A 17523-nucleotide genomic window follows, 5' to 3' on the forward strand; every position below is an offset into this window, starting at 1 on the left:
CAGGGAGATGGATGGAATTGGTGGCCAGGGAACTAAGACAATGGCTTTGGTCTTCCAATATTTAGTCGGAGGAAATTTCTGCTCATCGTGTACTGGATGTCTGACAGTGTGTCAAATCAGAGCCCGCCATGGAGTCAACAGAGGTGGTGGTGAGATAGAGTTGAGTGTCGTCTGCATACATGTGGAACCTGACCTTGTGTTTTTGGATGATGTCACTGAGGGGCAGCATGTAGATGAGAAATGGAAGGGGGTCAAGGATCGATCCTTGGGGGACTCCAGCATACGGCAATGAGCAAGGTCCAATTATTTTGCTAATATTGTAACCCTTTACATATTTTTAAAAGGTTAGAGGAACATCTTTTGTTCTGTTTGAAGTGGGTAGTCAGGTGGGTTAGGGCACTCGGCAGCATGTTGAAATCCTATGATGGCATTCTCCTGCTTCACCGACTAGGCCCCAAACTCTGGAATTCCCTCCCTAAACTCCTCTGCTTTTTTTTTTTCCTTTTCCCTTTCCTGATGCCCCTTAAAACCTATCTCTATGACCAAGCTTTTGGTCACCCATCCTAATATCTCCTGTATGTGGCTTGGTGTCAACTTTTGTTTGATAATGCTCCTGTGACGCGCCTTGGGACGTGTTGCTATATACAAGCAAGTTGTTGTATGGATTCTCTATGAATTGTTTAGGCAATAAACCCTATTACTATTGCCCACAAGACTACAGTACAAAAAGGGATCGATCAACCTTGCTCAAAAACCTTTCCTTGGGGGTTTCCAAAAGCAGCCTAGTGGAGGACGGTGGGGAAGGCACAAGATATTTTCATAGTGCTACTGGGACACACGGTGGCTGTAAAAAGGAAGTGCACAAACATTCTAAAATCACTTTTTGGAAAAGCTAATCTTGATGGCTGCATGGTAAATGCTAAAGGGAGATGCAGGTTGGGATCCACACTCTCCCTTTATTAATATTGTAAGATTCTGTGATGTTTCAGAGGAATACACTTAATGTCTTAGTTGTTTAAAAGAAAAAGAATGGAACGTTAATCACTTGGATTTTTATAATTCTGCTGTCGTGTTGCAGCATATATTGTATTTACAGTGCACTATAGTAATTATTATTACCTGATTATTAAATTGAGAATTCACCAATTTGCTCAATTCCAGTGCATTATCGTGTCTGATAACTGCAGGATATTCTGCTGAGCCGTACAATCCCAGTTTGATTGCTGGGTTGGCTAATTTCAGCACAGTTCACATCTTTCAGAAGATGGAGGAGCAAATGGGTTTGGAGGGGAGATGAGGGCATGAAACAAACAGTTAACAATCATTAGGTTAAGGAAGAAATTGCATTTATATAGCACCTTAATTTTGCAGTGTCTCAAACCACTTCACAGCCAATGAATTCCTCTTTGAAATGTAGTCACTGTTGTAATGTAGGGAAACGTGCAGCATCCCTCAGATCATTCAACCATAAGATTGGAGATCTGGGTGTGACTTTTATAAAAAGGGCTGGCTATTGTGATATTTTAATATTTATTTCTCTGCACTTGACCATTTATCTGATCCTGCTGTAAAATTTGTTGAGAAAAAGAATGTAAATGTCATTTTTTGGGTTTTTTCTAGGTCAATGAGCTATTTATAGATGGCAAGAAGGAGCTTGAACATTGTGTGTCTGAACTACAGCAACAGGAGCAAGTGCTTCAGGAGACGCAGCAAGATTTGGAGCTGACCAAAGGAAAGCTGTCTGAAGAAGAATTTGTTTGCGATGCCCACGCGCTCACAGAAGAAAAGCTCCACAGTACAGCCAATGAGGTAGGAAGCAGTTTGTTTCCTAGTGTAACATGACCAGGGCGACTGACAGCTACAGGTTCCTCCTCCCCACTCCACCCCCAGTAGAAGGTTGCGCTATCGCTGCGAGCTCGCCTCATGGCAGAACTGAGTGATGAGTTGCTCCAAATGATGGTGGGTGGCTGTGGAGTCTCTTGCTTTCTTTAGTGATTTCTTCTTGATTAACAACACGCAGCTTGCTTGCGATTAATCTTGTGTTGAGGTAGATGTGTCTTTTGAATCGTGTTTTGTTTTCTAAAGTAGATTTCGTAAGCTGCCTAGCTCCATTGGTGCTTGTGTCTGTCTTTGAACCCCACCCACCGCACTTTCTATTTCTTGACTGCCAGCAGAAACCCTTTAGTTTAGAATCTATTCATTTACTACATTTGATTAACTTTCATTCAGCCCATGGGCCCATTTGGATAGCACCAGCTTTAATTTTATTTAGACTGTAAACATTTATTTTTTTAAAAACCTATTGTGGCAAAAAATGGATTTCCATCAGTCGAATTTTTAACATGTACTTATTGCTGGAAGCAGCATGTGAGGGGTTTTAAAAACCCCAGTCACGTGTGGCTTTTCCTTTGAGAAATACCGTGAGTTCGGAGACCAGGCAGGCTGGCTGCAGCAGGCTTCATGAGGTGCAAATTGATGAGGAAAGTACAGTAGGAAGACCAGGTTGTTAATTTTGTTACAAAAACAGAAAATGCTGGGAACACTCAGCAAGTCGGGCAGCATCTGGAGAGAGAGAGTTAACGTTTCAGGTCGATGACCTTTTCATCAGAACCCCCTTCACCATTGTGTCAAATGGCCCCCGATTTCACATTGCATGGCGAGCATCGTGTGCAATTATCGGTGATTATACATTTAATATTGAACGAAAGGCAGCCTTTTGTTTCAGTAGATCTTCGCAGGATGTTGTAATGATGTGCCTGCGCTGACCTTTTGGTTAACGACCAGTTTTCAGCTTTTCATCCAGCAAAAAAAGTTCAGTCTTTATATTTGTGCCGACTGGCAGAGAAGCTCGGCCAGTTTGAAACTAGTGTATTCCACGGCATCAGCAGTGAGCTTCTGTATTAAAGTCTGTATAGAGACTGTGTGTGGTGGCTTTATTTTATGCATCAGAGAACTGTGAAGTGCATGATTGACTGTATTACAACAGTATTACATACTGTTCTCTTGCCTGTTCTATTTAAATAAACACTGCTGGTTTAGTGTCTGAGCCTTGATCTGTCAGCCTGCATTTCAAAGACTGGAGAATTGTGTTGCAGCATGTAATAATCCAGTAGCTGGTGTACGGAGGACGGGTTCTCTGCTCTGACCTCTGGGTCTTGATATTGTTTACTGAGATATCGGCCAGAATAAGATACACTTCAGATCACAGGAGAGGTCAGAGTATCCGGTGATGCTGAGCCTGAGAAATGGTCTAGTGTTTACCATGTGACTCCTACATACCCGATATCCTAAACTGAGCAAGACCGTAAGTGATTTATAAATATAGTCTGAATCTGAGATGAAGTTGGTATCTGTTTTTCTATCAATTTTAAAATACATGGGCAGCTGTTGTCTGACTGATGTGAAATACACACTGATGCTGTTTGCCAAATTGTTGGACTTGTGGATTGATAGTAAAAACCTTTTGGTGTATAGACTGTTTCAGCCACCTAGGCCCTAAGCTCTGGAATTCCCTCCCTAAACCTCTCCACCGCGCTCTCCTTTTTAAGACGCTCCTTAAAACCTACCTCTTTGGCCAGGCTTTTGTTCACTTGTCCTAATGTCTCTTTCTTTGGCTCAGTGTCAATTTTTTTTGTCTGATTACGCTACAGTGAAGGACCGTGGAACATTTTTACTACGTTAAAGGTGCTATATAAATGCAACTTGTTATTGCTAAATTCACAGGTGTGCCACAGGTTACTCTTTCTGCTGCATGTTTCAGTTGGGTGTTTCACTACTGTGTCCTTGTTTGAAAAAAATCTGTTCATTTGCTTCAGTTGCTGCAAACGGTTGAAGACAGTACAGATGATGTGTCTGGTCTCCATGCAAAGCTTGACCGCAAAAAAATGGTTGACTTTCATAACTGCAAAGCACAGGAGGGCTTCGTAAAGCAGATGAATGACTTGTTCACTGAAATGCAGAGGAAAACTGATGAAACCCGCATAAAGCAACAGGGAATGCTTGATTTCTGTGCAACATCAGTTGGTAAGTTTTAGTTCAATTTTGGTTTCAATTTGTTTGATAGTAAAGCTACGAGTCCTGTTTGCAAGTATTTGGAATTAATATTTTTCTGTTTTTGTGACTTGACGACTGAATTTAAACCATTTATTTTATTTTTAAAAAAAGCTTAAAGCTGTTTATCCTACATTGTGTGTTCCAATAATTTCAGTTTAAAATGATTGACCTACAAATTATGCCCATTAAACCCCAGTTTAAATTTTTTTTTTTTTAAACTGAACCCTCCAAAGCAATGGAGGTAAACAAAACGGCACTGCTCCTTTTTTGCATTACTATCACTTGGGACTGATCATACAGTTTGTAGGCAACTTTGGTAACCTCGTATGGTAACTTCAAAGTCAAATGTCGATGAAACAGTGGCATGCAAGTCAGAAGAAGTCCTGATCAAACTGTACAGTGTTCTGCTTAGACCCCCATTTTGAGTGCTGTTCTGGTCACCATAAAACAAAGGAGACATTCTACATTGGAGACTGTGCAGAGGAGAAGGTCTGAGAGTTTGATTCCTCGTGTCACAGGTCTGAGTTATCAGTAAAGAAAAAAAAATCTTGGACTTCCTGACCTGGACAGGAGATATGAGAGCAGATCTTACAGGGGGTGCACAAGATTGTAATTGTAATGGAATAGGCAAATTTGGAAAATTACTTTAAATTGCAAGAGTAGGACAAGAGAACACATTTTAAACTAGTAAAAGGCAAATTTAGGACTGATATTAGGAACTCTTCATGTGCTGTGCAGATTACAGTAGTGGAATCATTTAAGAAATTTAAAAAAAAATGTTTTAAAGGTTTGATTGAAGCGTGTGTGTGCATCTGATGCAGATTTTTCCCTATTTTACGCCCATCTTGGGATGCTGCAATTTTATAATAAAACGTGATCTATTGAAAGCCACTGCTAACACACTTCCACTAGCCAAATGAAAATGAGCAGAATCAAATCTATAATGTACCTAGTATCTGACAAGTCTGTTCTATCTTTTCATTAGGCCAAGTGAAGTCAGCGAAATTAACTGTGGCTACGGGGCTGGCTTTAGATTACTAAATATTTCCCTAGGTCGCTGATGGCCTCCAATTAAGGGAGGGAAGTGAACTCCTCTGTAGATCACTGAGGCCATCTAGTGTGAAATCTTGGTACTGTCACATTATACTGAGGCAGTCCTCTATGAAAATGCTCAAAGACTTGAGTCAATTGTTCAAAGACAGGAATGCTGCCAACAAAAGTTTCCTGAGCAAGCTTCTGTTTTTCTTTTGGTTTCAGGTGACCTCCTGAGTTCAAATGCCTCTGCGTTTAGTTCTACCATATCTACAGTGGCCACTTCTTTTGCATCAGTTAAAGAAGCAGTTTCTTCGGAGGTATTGGAAAGTCTTCAGGAATTGCTTAAACAAGAGAGTCTGACTGAGCAGTCGGTAAACCATGTGCAGAAGGCCCTGGTAGGTTCATACCGAGACTACAGGATATACTTGCCATAGAAGGAGTGCAATGAAGGTTCACCAGACTGATTCCTGGGATGGGGGGATTGTCCTATGAGGACAGATTGAGTAGACTAGGCCTATATTCTCTAGAGTTTAGAAGGGTAAGAGGTGATCTCATTGAAACATACAAAATTCTTACAGGGCTTGAGAGGGTAGATGCAGGGAGGATGTTTCCCCTGGCTGGGAAGTCTAGAACCAGGGGTCACAGTCTCAGAATAAGGGGTCGGCCATTTAAGACTGAAATGAGAAATTTCTTCACTCTGGTGAATCTTTGGAATTTTCTACCCCAGAGGGCTGTGGAGACTCAGTCGTTGAGTATATTCAAGACTGAGATGGATAGATTTTTGGATGTTAAGGGAATCGAGGGATATGGGGATAGGGCAGGAAAGTGGAGATGATCAGCCATGATCTTACTGAATGGCAGAGCAGGCTCAAGGGGCCGAATGGCCTACTCCTATTTCTTATGTAGAGACAGGAGGGAGGGAGGAAGTGTTTAGTCAGGATGCTCAGGCCATCATGAGTGTGGGCAGGCTTGATGGACCAGCTGGTGGTCTCTTGCCTGTCAATTTTGTATGTCCCACAATACCCTCCTTATTTTTTTCTTGCCACAATTACTTTTTCTCCTTCCCCATCTATCCTGAAGAGGCTGTTTGTTTGTGGAAGTACAGCAGCCAGGCACTTTCTGCTGCCTCACTTGAGTGGCTATTTGTACACGAGAGCTGACAGCAAGTGTTGGCAGGCTGTTGGACCACAGCATCACATCCGAGCCTAGTCCTGGGCCCTGGCTGGACCTGCCACCCACGTCTGGTTCCAGTAGTGGTCATTAGATAATGATCAGGAGTCGGCACCATGGCCAGTTTCCCCATCTAACCCAAAGGTTATTGAGGCTAATCCAGTCCAAGGCAATCGGTTTTCTTACTGCAGGTCTCTACATCACATTAATTCAACACAGTAAAACAAGAGGTTCCATTCACTGACCTGACCTGTTGAAAGTTACGTGCACCTTGCCTGAAATGTCTGACTTGTAACATGGTTGTGTGCTCTTTAGACACTTGGGACTATCCAAGCGTGGTCTTCATGGGGTGCATACCACAGAGCACAAATCTTGCTTTTTTTACTGATTTTTTTTTTCTGCTAATGAAGCAATGCTACTAATAACTGCCCTTCCCAAACCACCACACCTGCAAAATTCAGACAGAACAAACTAGTCAAATAAGATAATTTAGGCACAAATTGGCCTGAATTGTCTGGCATAAAGTTCAACAATTTCAGACCCGAACCTCTGCCCCTATTATTTTCAGGCAGCAGCTGTTGAGGATTCTGCCATTCCCATTTGCAGCATTTAACCACTTCCTGCCTTCCACCCTATTACAGGCCTTCCCTTTTGTTCTTTTCTCTCCTCCACCCCCCCCCCCCCCAAACCCCCTTTCCCTGCCTCTGCACCTGGTTAAAATCTGTTCCATCTCTAACTTTTTCCAGTTCTGACGAAAGGTCACAGACTTGAAACGTTACCTCTGTTTCTCTCTCCACCGATGCTGCCTGACCTGCGTATTTCCAGCATTTTCTGTTTTTATTTCAGATTCCAGCATCCACAGTATTTTGCTACTGAATTGTCTGGGTTTTGAGGGCTGGATTGCCAGGGCTGGGGGGCTGCATGTGGCAGGCGGGCCATAGATTGGACACCTCTACTCTAAGTTCCAAACTTGAGTCAAAAATCACTCTTGCCCAAACAATATTGTAAATGATGAAGTCCTATAAACCAGTTTTCTTCTTCAGACTGAAAGTTTACTTTTTGGGACATGAAAGTTCTGCTCATGAACACCAAATGCATTTTTAAAATTGTGAAGCTATCTCAGAATTGGGAACCGATTAGTCTGTTTATCTAGTATTTGCTACAGCAGATGTAATTGTGTTATTGAAGAGCAGATCCACTGCCAAAGGAGACCACTTGAGTGTCGTGTTTTGATTGTAACTTGGTTGTCTTGCAGGTTTGTCTGAACAGTTTTGGTTGGCGCAACCAGGCAGGCCATTTGTCTAACTATGCAAATTCTAGTTTCATTGTCAATGCAGAACCCATTGCTATTGTATGTCGAACAGGTGGCTAACTGGGAGCTGTGAGGGCTGGTTTTATAGTTCGGGGAGGGATTCCATGTTGAAGTTTTTCAAGTCTGTTTTTATTTTCAGGAGGAACACAAAGTGAAAATGGAAAAAGTGCTCAAGAAGAATTTACAGCCCATGGTTGTCTCCCTAATGGAACTGAACAACTGTCTCAAACTGAACTTTCGGACCTATTCTGGCATAGCCGAGAAGGTTACTGATACTTTTCTCTATCTGTCCAGTGACATGAGGTCCGTCCCCCCCGCACCCCCACCCAGTCTCAAATATTCTGTACCTGCTGTGCTAGTTTAATTTTTACCATTTTGGAATTACAGGTTGCTAACTCACTTTCTATAGATGTTACTGAGCTGTGACTCAGTTAATTGTGCAGAAGAACCCCCTCGTTTGAGGGAATAGAATAAGATTGAAAGAAACTTTATTTGGAGTAAACTAGGGCCATAGGTGACCATTTTGCTTCACACCTTAATTTACCAGAGTTGCAGATTATTGCAAACTATATAACTATACAGGCTTGCTACTGGTTATGATCTTTTGCAGTGATGTTGCTTTTAACTGTGGTGTTTGGTTTGCACATATTGGCCAGATTTAGTTTGTTATTAGACTAATATTTTAAGTTGTTTCAGATGGAAGTCATGAAAACAGATACCAACACATTCTTCGGGCAACACTGCGAGATGCTTAGCAAATTACAAGAAACCACTTGCACTGCTCTGGGCGTCGTTCAAAATGAGAACGAAAAACTCAATCAAGAACTACAGAAATCGCAGCAAGAGCAGATGGAGGTTCTGTGAAAATTTATTGACTCTGAAAACATTTTGTTTTGTTATCAATTGACTGATTCAGTGACAATTCAACTCTGGCTTTTTGTAAATAGGGTTTTTCAAGAGTCATCTCAAATCTACAGAATCAGCTTGGTGTGTTGGTTCAGCAAACTCAGCAGAGCTTTGACAGTGTTCTAACACAAAATGGAAATGTGCATCACTCGTTGACCATGATTCGGGATAATGTGCAGGCGTAAGTAACTGGATTTCTATTTGCTGTTCTGTAGTCTGTTAGCTTTAAATTTGCTGAAATGTGCAAATCTGTCCCATCGTTTGGATTCTGACAGTTTGGTGTTTTATTGCCTGCTTTATAACTTCAAATTGTACATCACACCGAACATTGGAGAATTTAAAAATTCCTGTGGCTTGCTTTTTGGCTTGACATAATCGCTATTTCACGTTTAATTCATTTTAAAAGAATTCTTATTTCATAAAGCCATCCATTTCCCTTCTAGACAATCTGCAAAGGCTATGGAGAGTGCTATTTCTCACCAAGAGAAAGTCACCACCTCTTTAGACAGCTTTGCAAGTGAAATTAGAAAAACATCCAGTGAAGGGATAACAACTGCAGATCAGTCGAATGTTGAGTGCCAACAGCTAAGCTCCGGTATGCTGGTACTCCACCAGAAAAGCAACCAATGGTGTGACTTGACAACGGGCACGGTCGACTTGTTCAGTCAGGATCAAGTGTCTTTCCTTAACGGTTATAAGAGGAGGTTAGAGAACCTTGAGCAGGTAGGTGGTTGTGACTATTGTCGTGGTTCTTTCCTGGACTTTGTCCCTGTGCCTTGCCTCAAAAAAGCAAGTACTAGAGTATTTTAATGAAATTAAACAAACTCTGAGTTATTAAGAAGGGTATGTTGGAATGGAACTCCGTTTATTTTTTTTAAATGACTATACCTCAAATACCAGCAGTTGAGAAGCAATGGGGAAATGGTATTTTTCAGGAAATGGAGGTTCAAATCCATGTTCTAAGTGGAGTGGAAACTAGTAATTGCAGATGGGTAATTATTCACACCAGGGGTGCAGGCAGTGAGATTTTGAACTTCCATTTAAAATGGTGCATTCGGGTTTATTAAACTTTTTTTTTGTTAAACATCCCAATTTAATAGATTTTAATCTTGAACGATTCATGGTCATCCCTTCCTCAAAGACCACCTCCCTTCCTCAAAGACCACCTCAACACTCACTCACTCTCTTTCCCCCACCCTGGCCCTTCGGAGGTGCAACCTCCTGCCTTGGAGATGCTCTCCCCTCACCCAATTCAAAGAGACACTTATACAATAGCAAAATGCTGCGGATGCTGGAAATCTGAAATAACAGAAAATGCTGGAAATACTCAGCAGGCCAGGCAGCATCCATGGAGAAACAGAGTTAATGTTTCCGGTCTGGGACCCTTCATCAGAACTGGAAAAAGCTGGAGATGTAACATATTAAGCAGGTGCAGAGATTGTGGGGGGGGGGGAAAGAGAGAGAGGAATTGAAAGAACATACTGTGAAAATGTTGCAAATGGGAATAGCAACACTTGTTCTCTTTCATATGCTCCTTCCGGCTGGTCCTAACTATAGCTCCCAGCTGGTGGTCCTACCCCAAAATGGAATGGATGCTGTGCTGTGAGCAGGGATGGCTGATTGATCATGAGACTAGGAATTCCCACTTGTCGTACAGAGTGCGGTGCTGGGACGAGCCAGAAGCATATGTAACAGTCCAGAAAACGAACGCAATGCTCTTCCAAAAAAGTTAATACTACCCCACAAAAACCTAGCCATTCGAACAGCCCTGAATGTAAACGTCTGACATGCAGTTACACTGGGTGTAGTGGACATGGGTTAGTCATAACTTGTTGGTTCATCCAACATTCCATCACTTGTAATAGTGAAAGATTGTGATCATTTTTCTCTCTTCTTGGAGAAATTGCGACTATGGATTAGAGTTCTCTGTTACAAATCTAATTGATTGTTTTGATAGTTGTCTTTTTTGATACAGAAGCATTCTTCTTTCTGACCTGGACCTCCTTCCCTCTTCCCATTCCATATGGCTGCTGTCTTTTGCTTCTCCTCAGTTCAAACATCCTCCCCTCTCCAGCTCTGATCATCTTCCCCCACTCCTCTCTGCTTATGCCAGCATTTTCCCCCTTCTCTCTACTGTTTTCTTTCTCTTCCCCCTGCTCCCCTCCCTCACCCACTCCTACCTTCTGCTCTGAGGAATCAAAGGTTGCTGTAGGCAGAAATTATCAATAGTTTTCAGATCCAAAATTATTGAGAATTCCTTTCCGTGGAACTGACTGGCAGAGAGCAGGGAAGAGTGCTCATTTTTGTTGCCCTGGGAAATTAGAAGTCTGCAGCCCTGGTTAGATTAGACCAAGTAACTCTCAAAGCTCCAGTATCATTCTCTTCAATAGAACTGCTGAGAATCCCATATTTGTATTTAGAATGCATGCACTACTTCTTGGATCAGTATGTTTCTGGTCCAACAAAGAAAGAAGCTGTTTGATTTTAGTTCTTGAAAATAAAATGGAACAAGTAACTAGAGAAGGAAAAAAATAGTGGCCACAACAAAGGTTCAATGTAAAAAAGGAGTAGTGAGCCCATTCAGAACTTTTCTGGTAAATTGGAAGGCTGAGTCAAATGCAAAAACATGGTGTGCACAGAACTTGCAGGGAAATGAAATCTGCAAAAACCAGTTAAAATCTAACTTCCATTAATCTTATTTGTGTAAATATCTTAATTCTCATTCTGGGTGTCACCAATGAATATTGCAGCAGTTTTTAAACTTATAAAGAATGGGTTGACTTTCTAAATCCATCTATGCATTGAACTGTTCTTGAATGTTGAAAACTATAAGTTAATTAAGCATCTTTTTTCTTGTATAGGCTTCCAATGAGAATTGTGACTCTCTAGTCACTGAGGTCACAGAACAGCTGAAAGGACAGTGCAATACAGAGGAATCTGCACTCTCCACCGTACTTGAACAGGTTAATAATGATAAAGGGGAGATGATGCAACACATAAAAGAGCTAACTGAACAAGCCCAGGCAGGACTAAATAATGTCTTTAACTTCTTAAATGAGGAACTCCAAAATGACATCCCCACAGGTATGATCAACTCCTTTTGGTAAAAAGAAGTGAATAGGATGATTAAATGCAAATATTTGAGGTTGTTACAAAGAACAGTGTGAATAGGAAATGTACAAGTCAACCAATGAAGCAACTAACTGCTTACTAACAGCACTACCTTCAATGATACTTGCAATCTAGTGTAGAAATAAGTTATAACTAAATAGCTTTTAAAAAAAGTGGAGGACTTTCCACATGCAGGACAGCTAAATTGCACCCATATTAATAAAATGTTACAACTGCACTGTTACTGTGGCGCAATAACTAATTGGAACAACTTTTCTGAACTAAATATTATTTATAAGGAGTTATATGTTGTACTTAACAAGTAATTCAGAAGCCATGGACATGCAAATGTCTAGAAACATTCAAGACTTGCAGTTGTATCGTGCCTTATGTCAATGTGAATTACTTTGAATACAATAACTTGTTCCAGGCACAGCAAGATCACACACATATTGGAGATGAATGATCCCACCCAGACCATCTGAATAGATGGTTTAATTTCTCATTTGAAAGACAGCACCTCAGTGCAGTACTGCACTGTAATATCTACCCAGATTTTTTTGTGTGCGTGTGCCCGTCCATCCGAATAATGGTACCAGAGATTGTCGGCTGGCTTTGGCCTCATGCCCCAATGATGAAATTACAAGCGGAGAAAAGCATTTTATTCAGACAGAGCTGGAATGGTTCTACTCGTTTGTGATGATAATTGCACTTTGATTTTTAGGTACTACTCCACAGCGCAGAGAATATCCATATCCGCGAGCCCTCTCGAAAACAGAGCCACGTGATGTCTTGGTTGTTCAGTACAAAACACAGCAGCAGGAATTTCCAGGTTCTCTGGAGTCTGTCCTATCCATCCAAGAACCACCGGTCGTTGAGCGGGTAAATATTATAGAAAATGTTAATCTAGTTAGCGTAGCATCCCTAAACCTATCTCTGCTTTACACTTCCCACAAGTTGCATGTTGGTGATGCATTAGATGTTCGAGTAAAATACTTTCTTTTCCACACCTATTGTGTGGTAGTGCTGCAAAAGCAGGTGTCTAATGGGAAATGCGAGTGTTTTCACCTTGCACCTCCTGATTCTGGGTTACGATCCAGCTGACTCATGCTATAGTTATATACTCTGACTGGATTCCTTGTGGTATTCATTGTCAGGCAGTGGCAAACTAATCATTGAGCAAAACATATGACCAAACCTTTTTTGTCCCTTTTTTTGTGTTTTTACCAAAAAGAAAGTAAGTTTTTCCTGCCAATCCTGTCCCTCCTTTCTTTTTCCCCTGAGGGTGCTAACTCCTTGCTAGGGTACGATTCCTTGGGTACTGGATGCCTTGCAGAACCATGTCCAAGTAACTGCATTTCATATGTAAGCCTTGACTCTGAGTGTTGGCAGGATCTTTGACCAGGTGTGCACTTGCCTGATTTCTAACTAGTGAGGGAATAGAAATCAAGGCTGGGAAGCTGGCCATCATCAGCCAGGGGTTCCCACTGCTTATTTCTAGCGTCTGTCTCTCACCACCCCACCCCACCCCCCATTGAATAGAAATCCGAGCTGGGTGCCTTGGCTGAATTTGCTCGTATAAACCAAGGACACTGAAGCCAATTGCAATGTTCCAACTGCCGCCCTGGTTAAGATCACTGGTCTATATGGCTCAGATCTATTTGTTACTAGGAACTGTTTTTCCAAGAATAAAAATTAATTTTTTTGAGGGGGCCATTCTTTGTTGTTGGAGCCAAACACCTTTTTATAAGCATAAGCAGCTTTGGGTGTGGGTTGCTGTAACTTCTTTTGATTTATTTAGCTAAAGTGAACATTGATGCAATCTTGTGATGTATGAATGGTAAAACACTACTGGATTATCAATTCATACCATGGGTAATGATCCAGCACTAGTGTCGTCTCTGGAGGTTTTCGGGTGTCTGTCCCTGCAAGACCATATTTGTGACCTCCACTTGTTCTATAATAGTCCCATGAACTCTAGTTCATTCTAAGCGGTCTCAAATTTCATCCATCCATCCAGTATACTGGCCATTTGAGGCCAAGGGTATAAGTTTTTAGTACACCGACCATTTCTAGAAAGACTCAAGCTTTATGAATTTCCACTTCTGAACATTGCAAGAAGGCTCTAGCTTTTGCCCCAATGACCATGGTTGATGGTACCTGTACTTTCTGTTCAGGTGCAGCTTGAATAATGTTAATGATGGTGTTAAATGTTGCAAGTCCCAGGACTGAAGGTTGACCTGACTTGTCTTGGGCAAGATAATGAGTTTAATAATCTTCCAGTGTTACATCCTTGGATAAGTAGAAAACTAAATATCAAATCTTCCATAATCGCTCTGTAGATAAATACATTAACTATAGAACATGATGTGATGCAGACCGTGAAGGCCCCAGGTTCAATTGCTGGCCTGTACTATGCTAGCAGAAATGAACTGGGGAAATAGTTGGGTGCGACAGTTGGCCTCCGTGTCACCAAGCTTGGGGTGGGGGTAGAAGGTGATGAAACAACCAGTCTTCCTGTTTCCGATAGCTACCCTCACCATGACTAGAAGGTGCATGTGTGTGGATATCCAGTGAGGAAAGGATAGTGCTTCTGGGTGATGCCCCAATGGTCAGACAGCACAACAGTGCCCATTGTACAGGGTTTTGCTTGAAAACTGGCCACTTTTTGGTGAGAAGTACCTGCTACCAAGATCTAGGGAACTGTACCCCAACCTGTCATCACTTTCAATAGAACATGAGGAAGGGAGAGTAAGGGGGTGTGGGAGTGAGAAAGAAAATAACGTCTATTTCTATCTAGATCATCAAAGGTAGGTGATGTGATATTAAGGTGAGGAACTGGGAACGGTGATGGCTGTGTTGATAGCTGTGTCAATTTCTGTCCTAAAGGCCTCTCTCTTGTTGGTGATACAGAACCTGAAGAATTGAACTTTCTGATCCATTTGGAACTGGGCAGATGTTTTTAATAGCCCATTCCTTGAGCAGAAAACCATTGTGGTGTGAAAGCCCTTCCTCAGGCCCAGCACAAAGTCAAGCACTGTTGGGTCAGGATTCCTGCCTCAATTCCTAGAAGTTGAATTTGTTAGCCAAAATTCTATACCTCAAGCATATAACCATCCTGTTTGATGGCAAAAGTGAGTTCCTCCACAAGCTCTTTGTACATAATGGAAGGAACTGAATTAGTGAAATTTGCCTGTGTATCCTAAGCAGGTGTGTCTTACCTCTTGGATATTCCTTTAATAATATACATGTACCTTTTAAATATGTGTGGGGGAGGGAGTCGCATAGTCGTAAACCATAGGGGTTCATAAAATTTTAATACAATGTTTAATTTTGAATATTGTGGGAAGTTTGTGCACTTGCAACTGTCAGCTTAGCTCATTGGTAGCACTGACATCTGAAGGTTGTAGATTCAAGTCCCACTACAGGGCCTCTGCACCTAATCTAGTCCAATACTTCACTCTGGTACTAAAGAAGTGTTGGAGATGCCATCTTTCAGATGGGATTTTAAACTGAGGCCCTGCCCATTTGTTCAGGTGAATGTTAAAGAACTCGTGGCACTTTTTGAAGAAGAGCAAGGAGTTCTGTGTCCAAGCCAGCACCCATTCCTTGGCCAACAACACAAACAGATTAACTGGTCATTTCATCTCACTGCTGTTTGTGGGACTTTGCTGTGTGCAACTTGGTTGCTGCATTTTCTTTCCTTTACAATCTGCTATTTAGGAAATCACATTGTGGTTGATTTCAGGACTCTCTGGAAGATGAGCAAGTAAGCTCCAATAATGACAGTATTGCCAGTGAGAAGTTGAGCACCGAAGAAGATTTCTACCTTGGTATTGGTGGTGCCCCATTCTTCAAGGTAAATCGAAGTTGTACCATTAAACTTGTGTTGCTGGGTTCATTTTCATTAGTGTAAAATAGGTGAATTGTGGGATAGTAAAAGTGAAAATAACGTAGTGGCGAACAACTATTTTATCACAGAAACTTTATAAAATCTTGTAGGGGGTGGTGATCTCAGAAGAGCTTGACACCCGGAATGCTATAAACACATGCTTTGGGTGCAATCAGCGATCCAGGCACAAATTGCACTCGTTTTCAGAAGTGAATTTTTTGCACGAGTTTCTGCTCAAACATATTTGCATATCGTTGAATGTAAAATCTTACATGAACCAGCACAATCGGGCAGTGTTTGCATTAAAAGAAATATTCCTTGAAAAATTTGCATGGTAACCTGGTGCAGTTTTATTAATACAACTGAAAATGGGTTTATCACAAAATATCCATTTTAATCGGTATCTAGTCCACTACCTGTGAGTAACCTGATTTTATATAACTGAAAATGACTCAACTATACAGAACAATTTACTAGTTACATTGGTGTACAGTAGTGAGTTTCTTGGTAAATTAAAAACTATATTTAAAAGCTTTTAAAAGGTGCCTATTCATTCCCTAGAAAAACCAGCTTCATTTTAAGAGCCTCTTCGAAGACCCGCAAACGGGTGCAATTAGTGGGAACTCACCATGGTAATTAATCCGATCTGGGGGCATGGCCAGTTTTGTGGGTGGGGCCGGCTTCCAGCGCAATGTTTTTTAAACCAGTACAGAAGATCGTGGAAACTCTTTGGCTAGATGTAATTTGCACTTGAAATTACTCCCTCTCGCGTTGGTTTAGCTCATTTTGAGAAAATTGTGCTGGGGGTGGGGGGAGCGCAACCTAGTGGCAACTCTACCCCATGTAATTTTTTCAGAAATATCAATACTTTAAACTCTCTGATCAAGCTGCTTGATGTGTCATAGGTGAAGAATTTTTAATTGACTCATGAAACCCTTTGATGCTATTATGTGGTACAAAATGTGGCAAGTATAAAGATTTTCAGATGTGAGTTTGAAGAGGTTCAAATATTGATGGAACCTAATTGTGGGAGAGACACTGTATGGGAAGCTCCTACAGAATCTCAAATTTAATACTGAATCTCGGATCCTGATGATTTACATCTCATTCATTTATATGCAAAATAGTTTAGATTTTTACAGATGAAATAGCCATTTACACCCCAAAATGATGTGATTTATTGCCTAATATCCAAGTAGCACTCCATGATATGCTTATTAGATCTTTCAGTACATTATTAGCAAGTTAAAGGCAAACTGAAATGTTAATATTTTTTGCTTGAATTTATATAAATACGTTCAATATTTTTGCAGCAAATTGTTTTTAGATTTGAAAAATGAAAGGCTAGTTTAAGTTCCAAAAATGATTTTTTTAACTTGTTCACTTAATGTACTCACTTAATGTACTCAATCTGTTGGTCTACAATCTGTTGGTAATCATTGTTTTATTTCACCTTTTTAGCACAAAAAAGGCCACAAAAAGGACAAAGAAAACAAACCTGTCCATTTTGACAAGTCTGTGGAAGATGGTCAAGTATTGAAATCTAAGTTGCCACTCAGAATTCAGAATTAATATTGCTGTCATTGTAATTTTAATTACATCTTCTACATCAGGGTTTATTCTGCTTTTATGTATGGTGCTGTCTATTTTGGGTTTTCACTGCCTCAAAATTCCAATGTTCAAAGTATTGTGTTAACCGATCATTGCCTTTTTCTTGTACACTGAACCATTTTAATAGTTTCTTTCGAATAATGTCCTTTTTTATATTGTTTAATGACTTTTATATGCCCTGCATTTACAATATGTAAATCTAATGCTGGATAATCTGAAACATTTTAGGCTTTCTCATCCAATTTTGTATTTTAATCCTAATGCATTTAGTTGTGTATATACTTATTACTTATTAGAAAAAAAATAAAAGCTTGAATACTGATTCAAAAAATATTTTATGTAAAGGTATAAATGGCATACAGTAGAATTGCATTCCATTGGAAGTGTACTTTTTTAGTTAAACAATAAACCTACAACAAACAAAGTAATAGGA

At 40.7% G+C, this 17523-nt stretch overlaps 1 protein-coding gene across 1 annotated transcript in view; it reads left to right on the plus strand.

Moving 5' to 3' along the window:
• Positions 1-17523, plus strand: part of kif11 (kinesin family member 11) — a 39540-nt gene extending 22017 nt beyond the window's left edge. The window contains exons 14-24 of the mRNA XM_085994782.1: positions 1621-1809; positions 3816-4023; positions 5311-5483; positions 7710-7835; positions 8267-8425; positions 8518-8657; positions 8920-9199; positions 11338-11560; positions 12312-12469; positions 15336-15446; positions 16941-17523. Coding sequence (XP_085850908.1) covers positions 1621-1809; positions 3816-4023; positions 5311-5483; positions 7710-7835; positions 8267-8425; positions 8518-8657; positions 8920-9199; positions 11338-11560; positions 12312-12469; positions 15336-15446; positions 16941-17051 — 1878 coding nt within the window. The 3' untranslated portion in view covers positions 17052-17523. The remainder of the gene's footprint in view (positions 1-1620; positions 1810-3815; positions 4024-5310; positions 5484-7709; positions 7836-8266; positions 8426-8517; positions 8658-8919; positions 9200-11337; positions 11561-12311; positions 12470-15335; positions 15447-16940) is intronic.

The sequence above is a fragment of the Somniosus microcephalus genome, chromosome 8, assembly GCF_052327205.1.
Source record: "Somniosus microcephalus isolate GS21.2 chromosome 8, FLI_Smic_1.0, whole genome shotgun sequence".
In the NCBI taxonomy this organism is placed as follows: domain Eukaryota; kingdom Metazoa; phylum Chordata; class Chondrichthyes; order Squaliformes; family Somniosidae; genus Somniosus; species Somniosus microcephalus.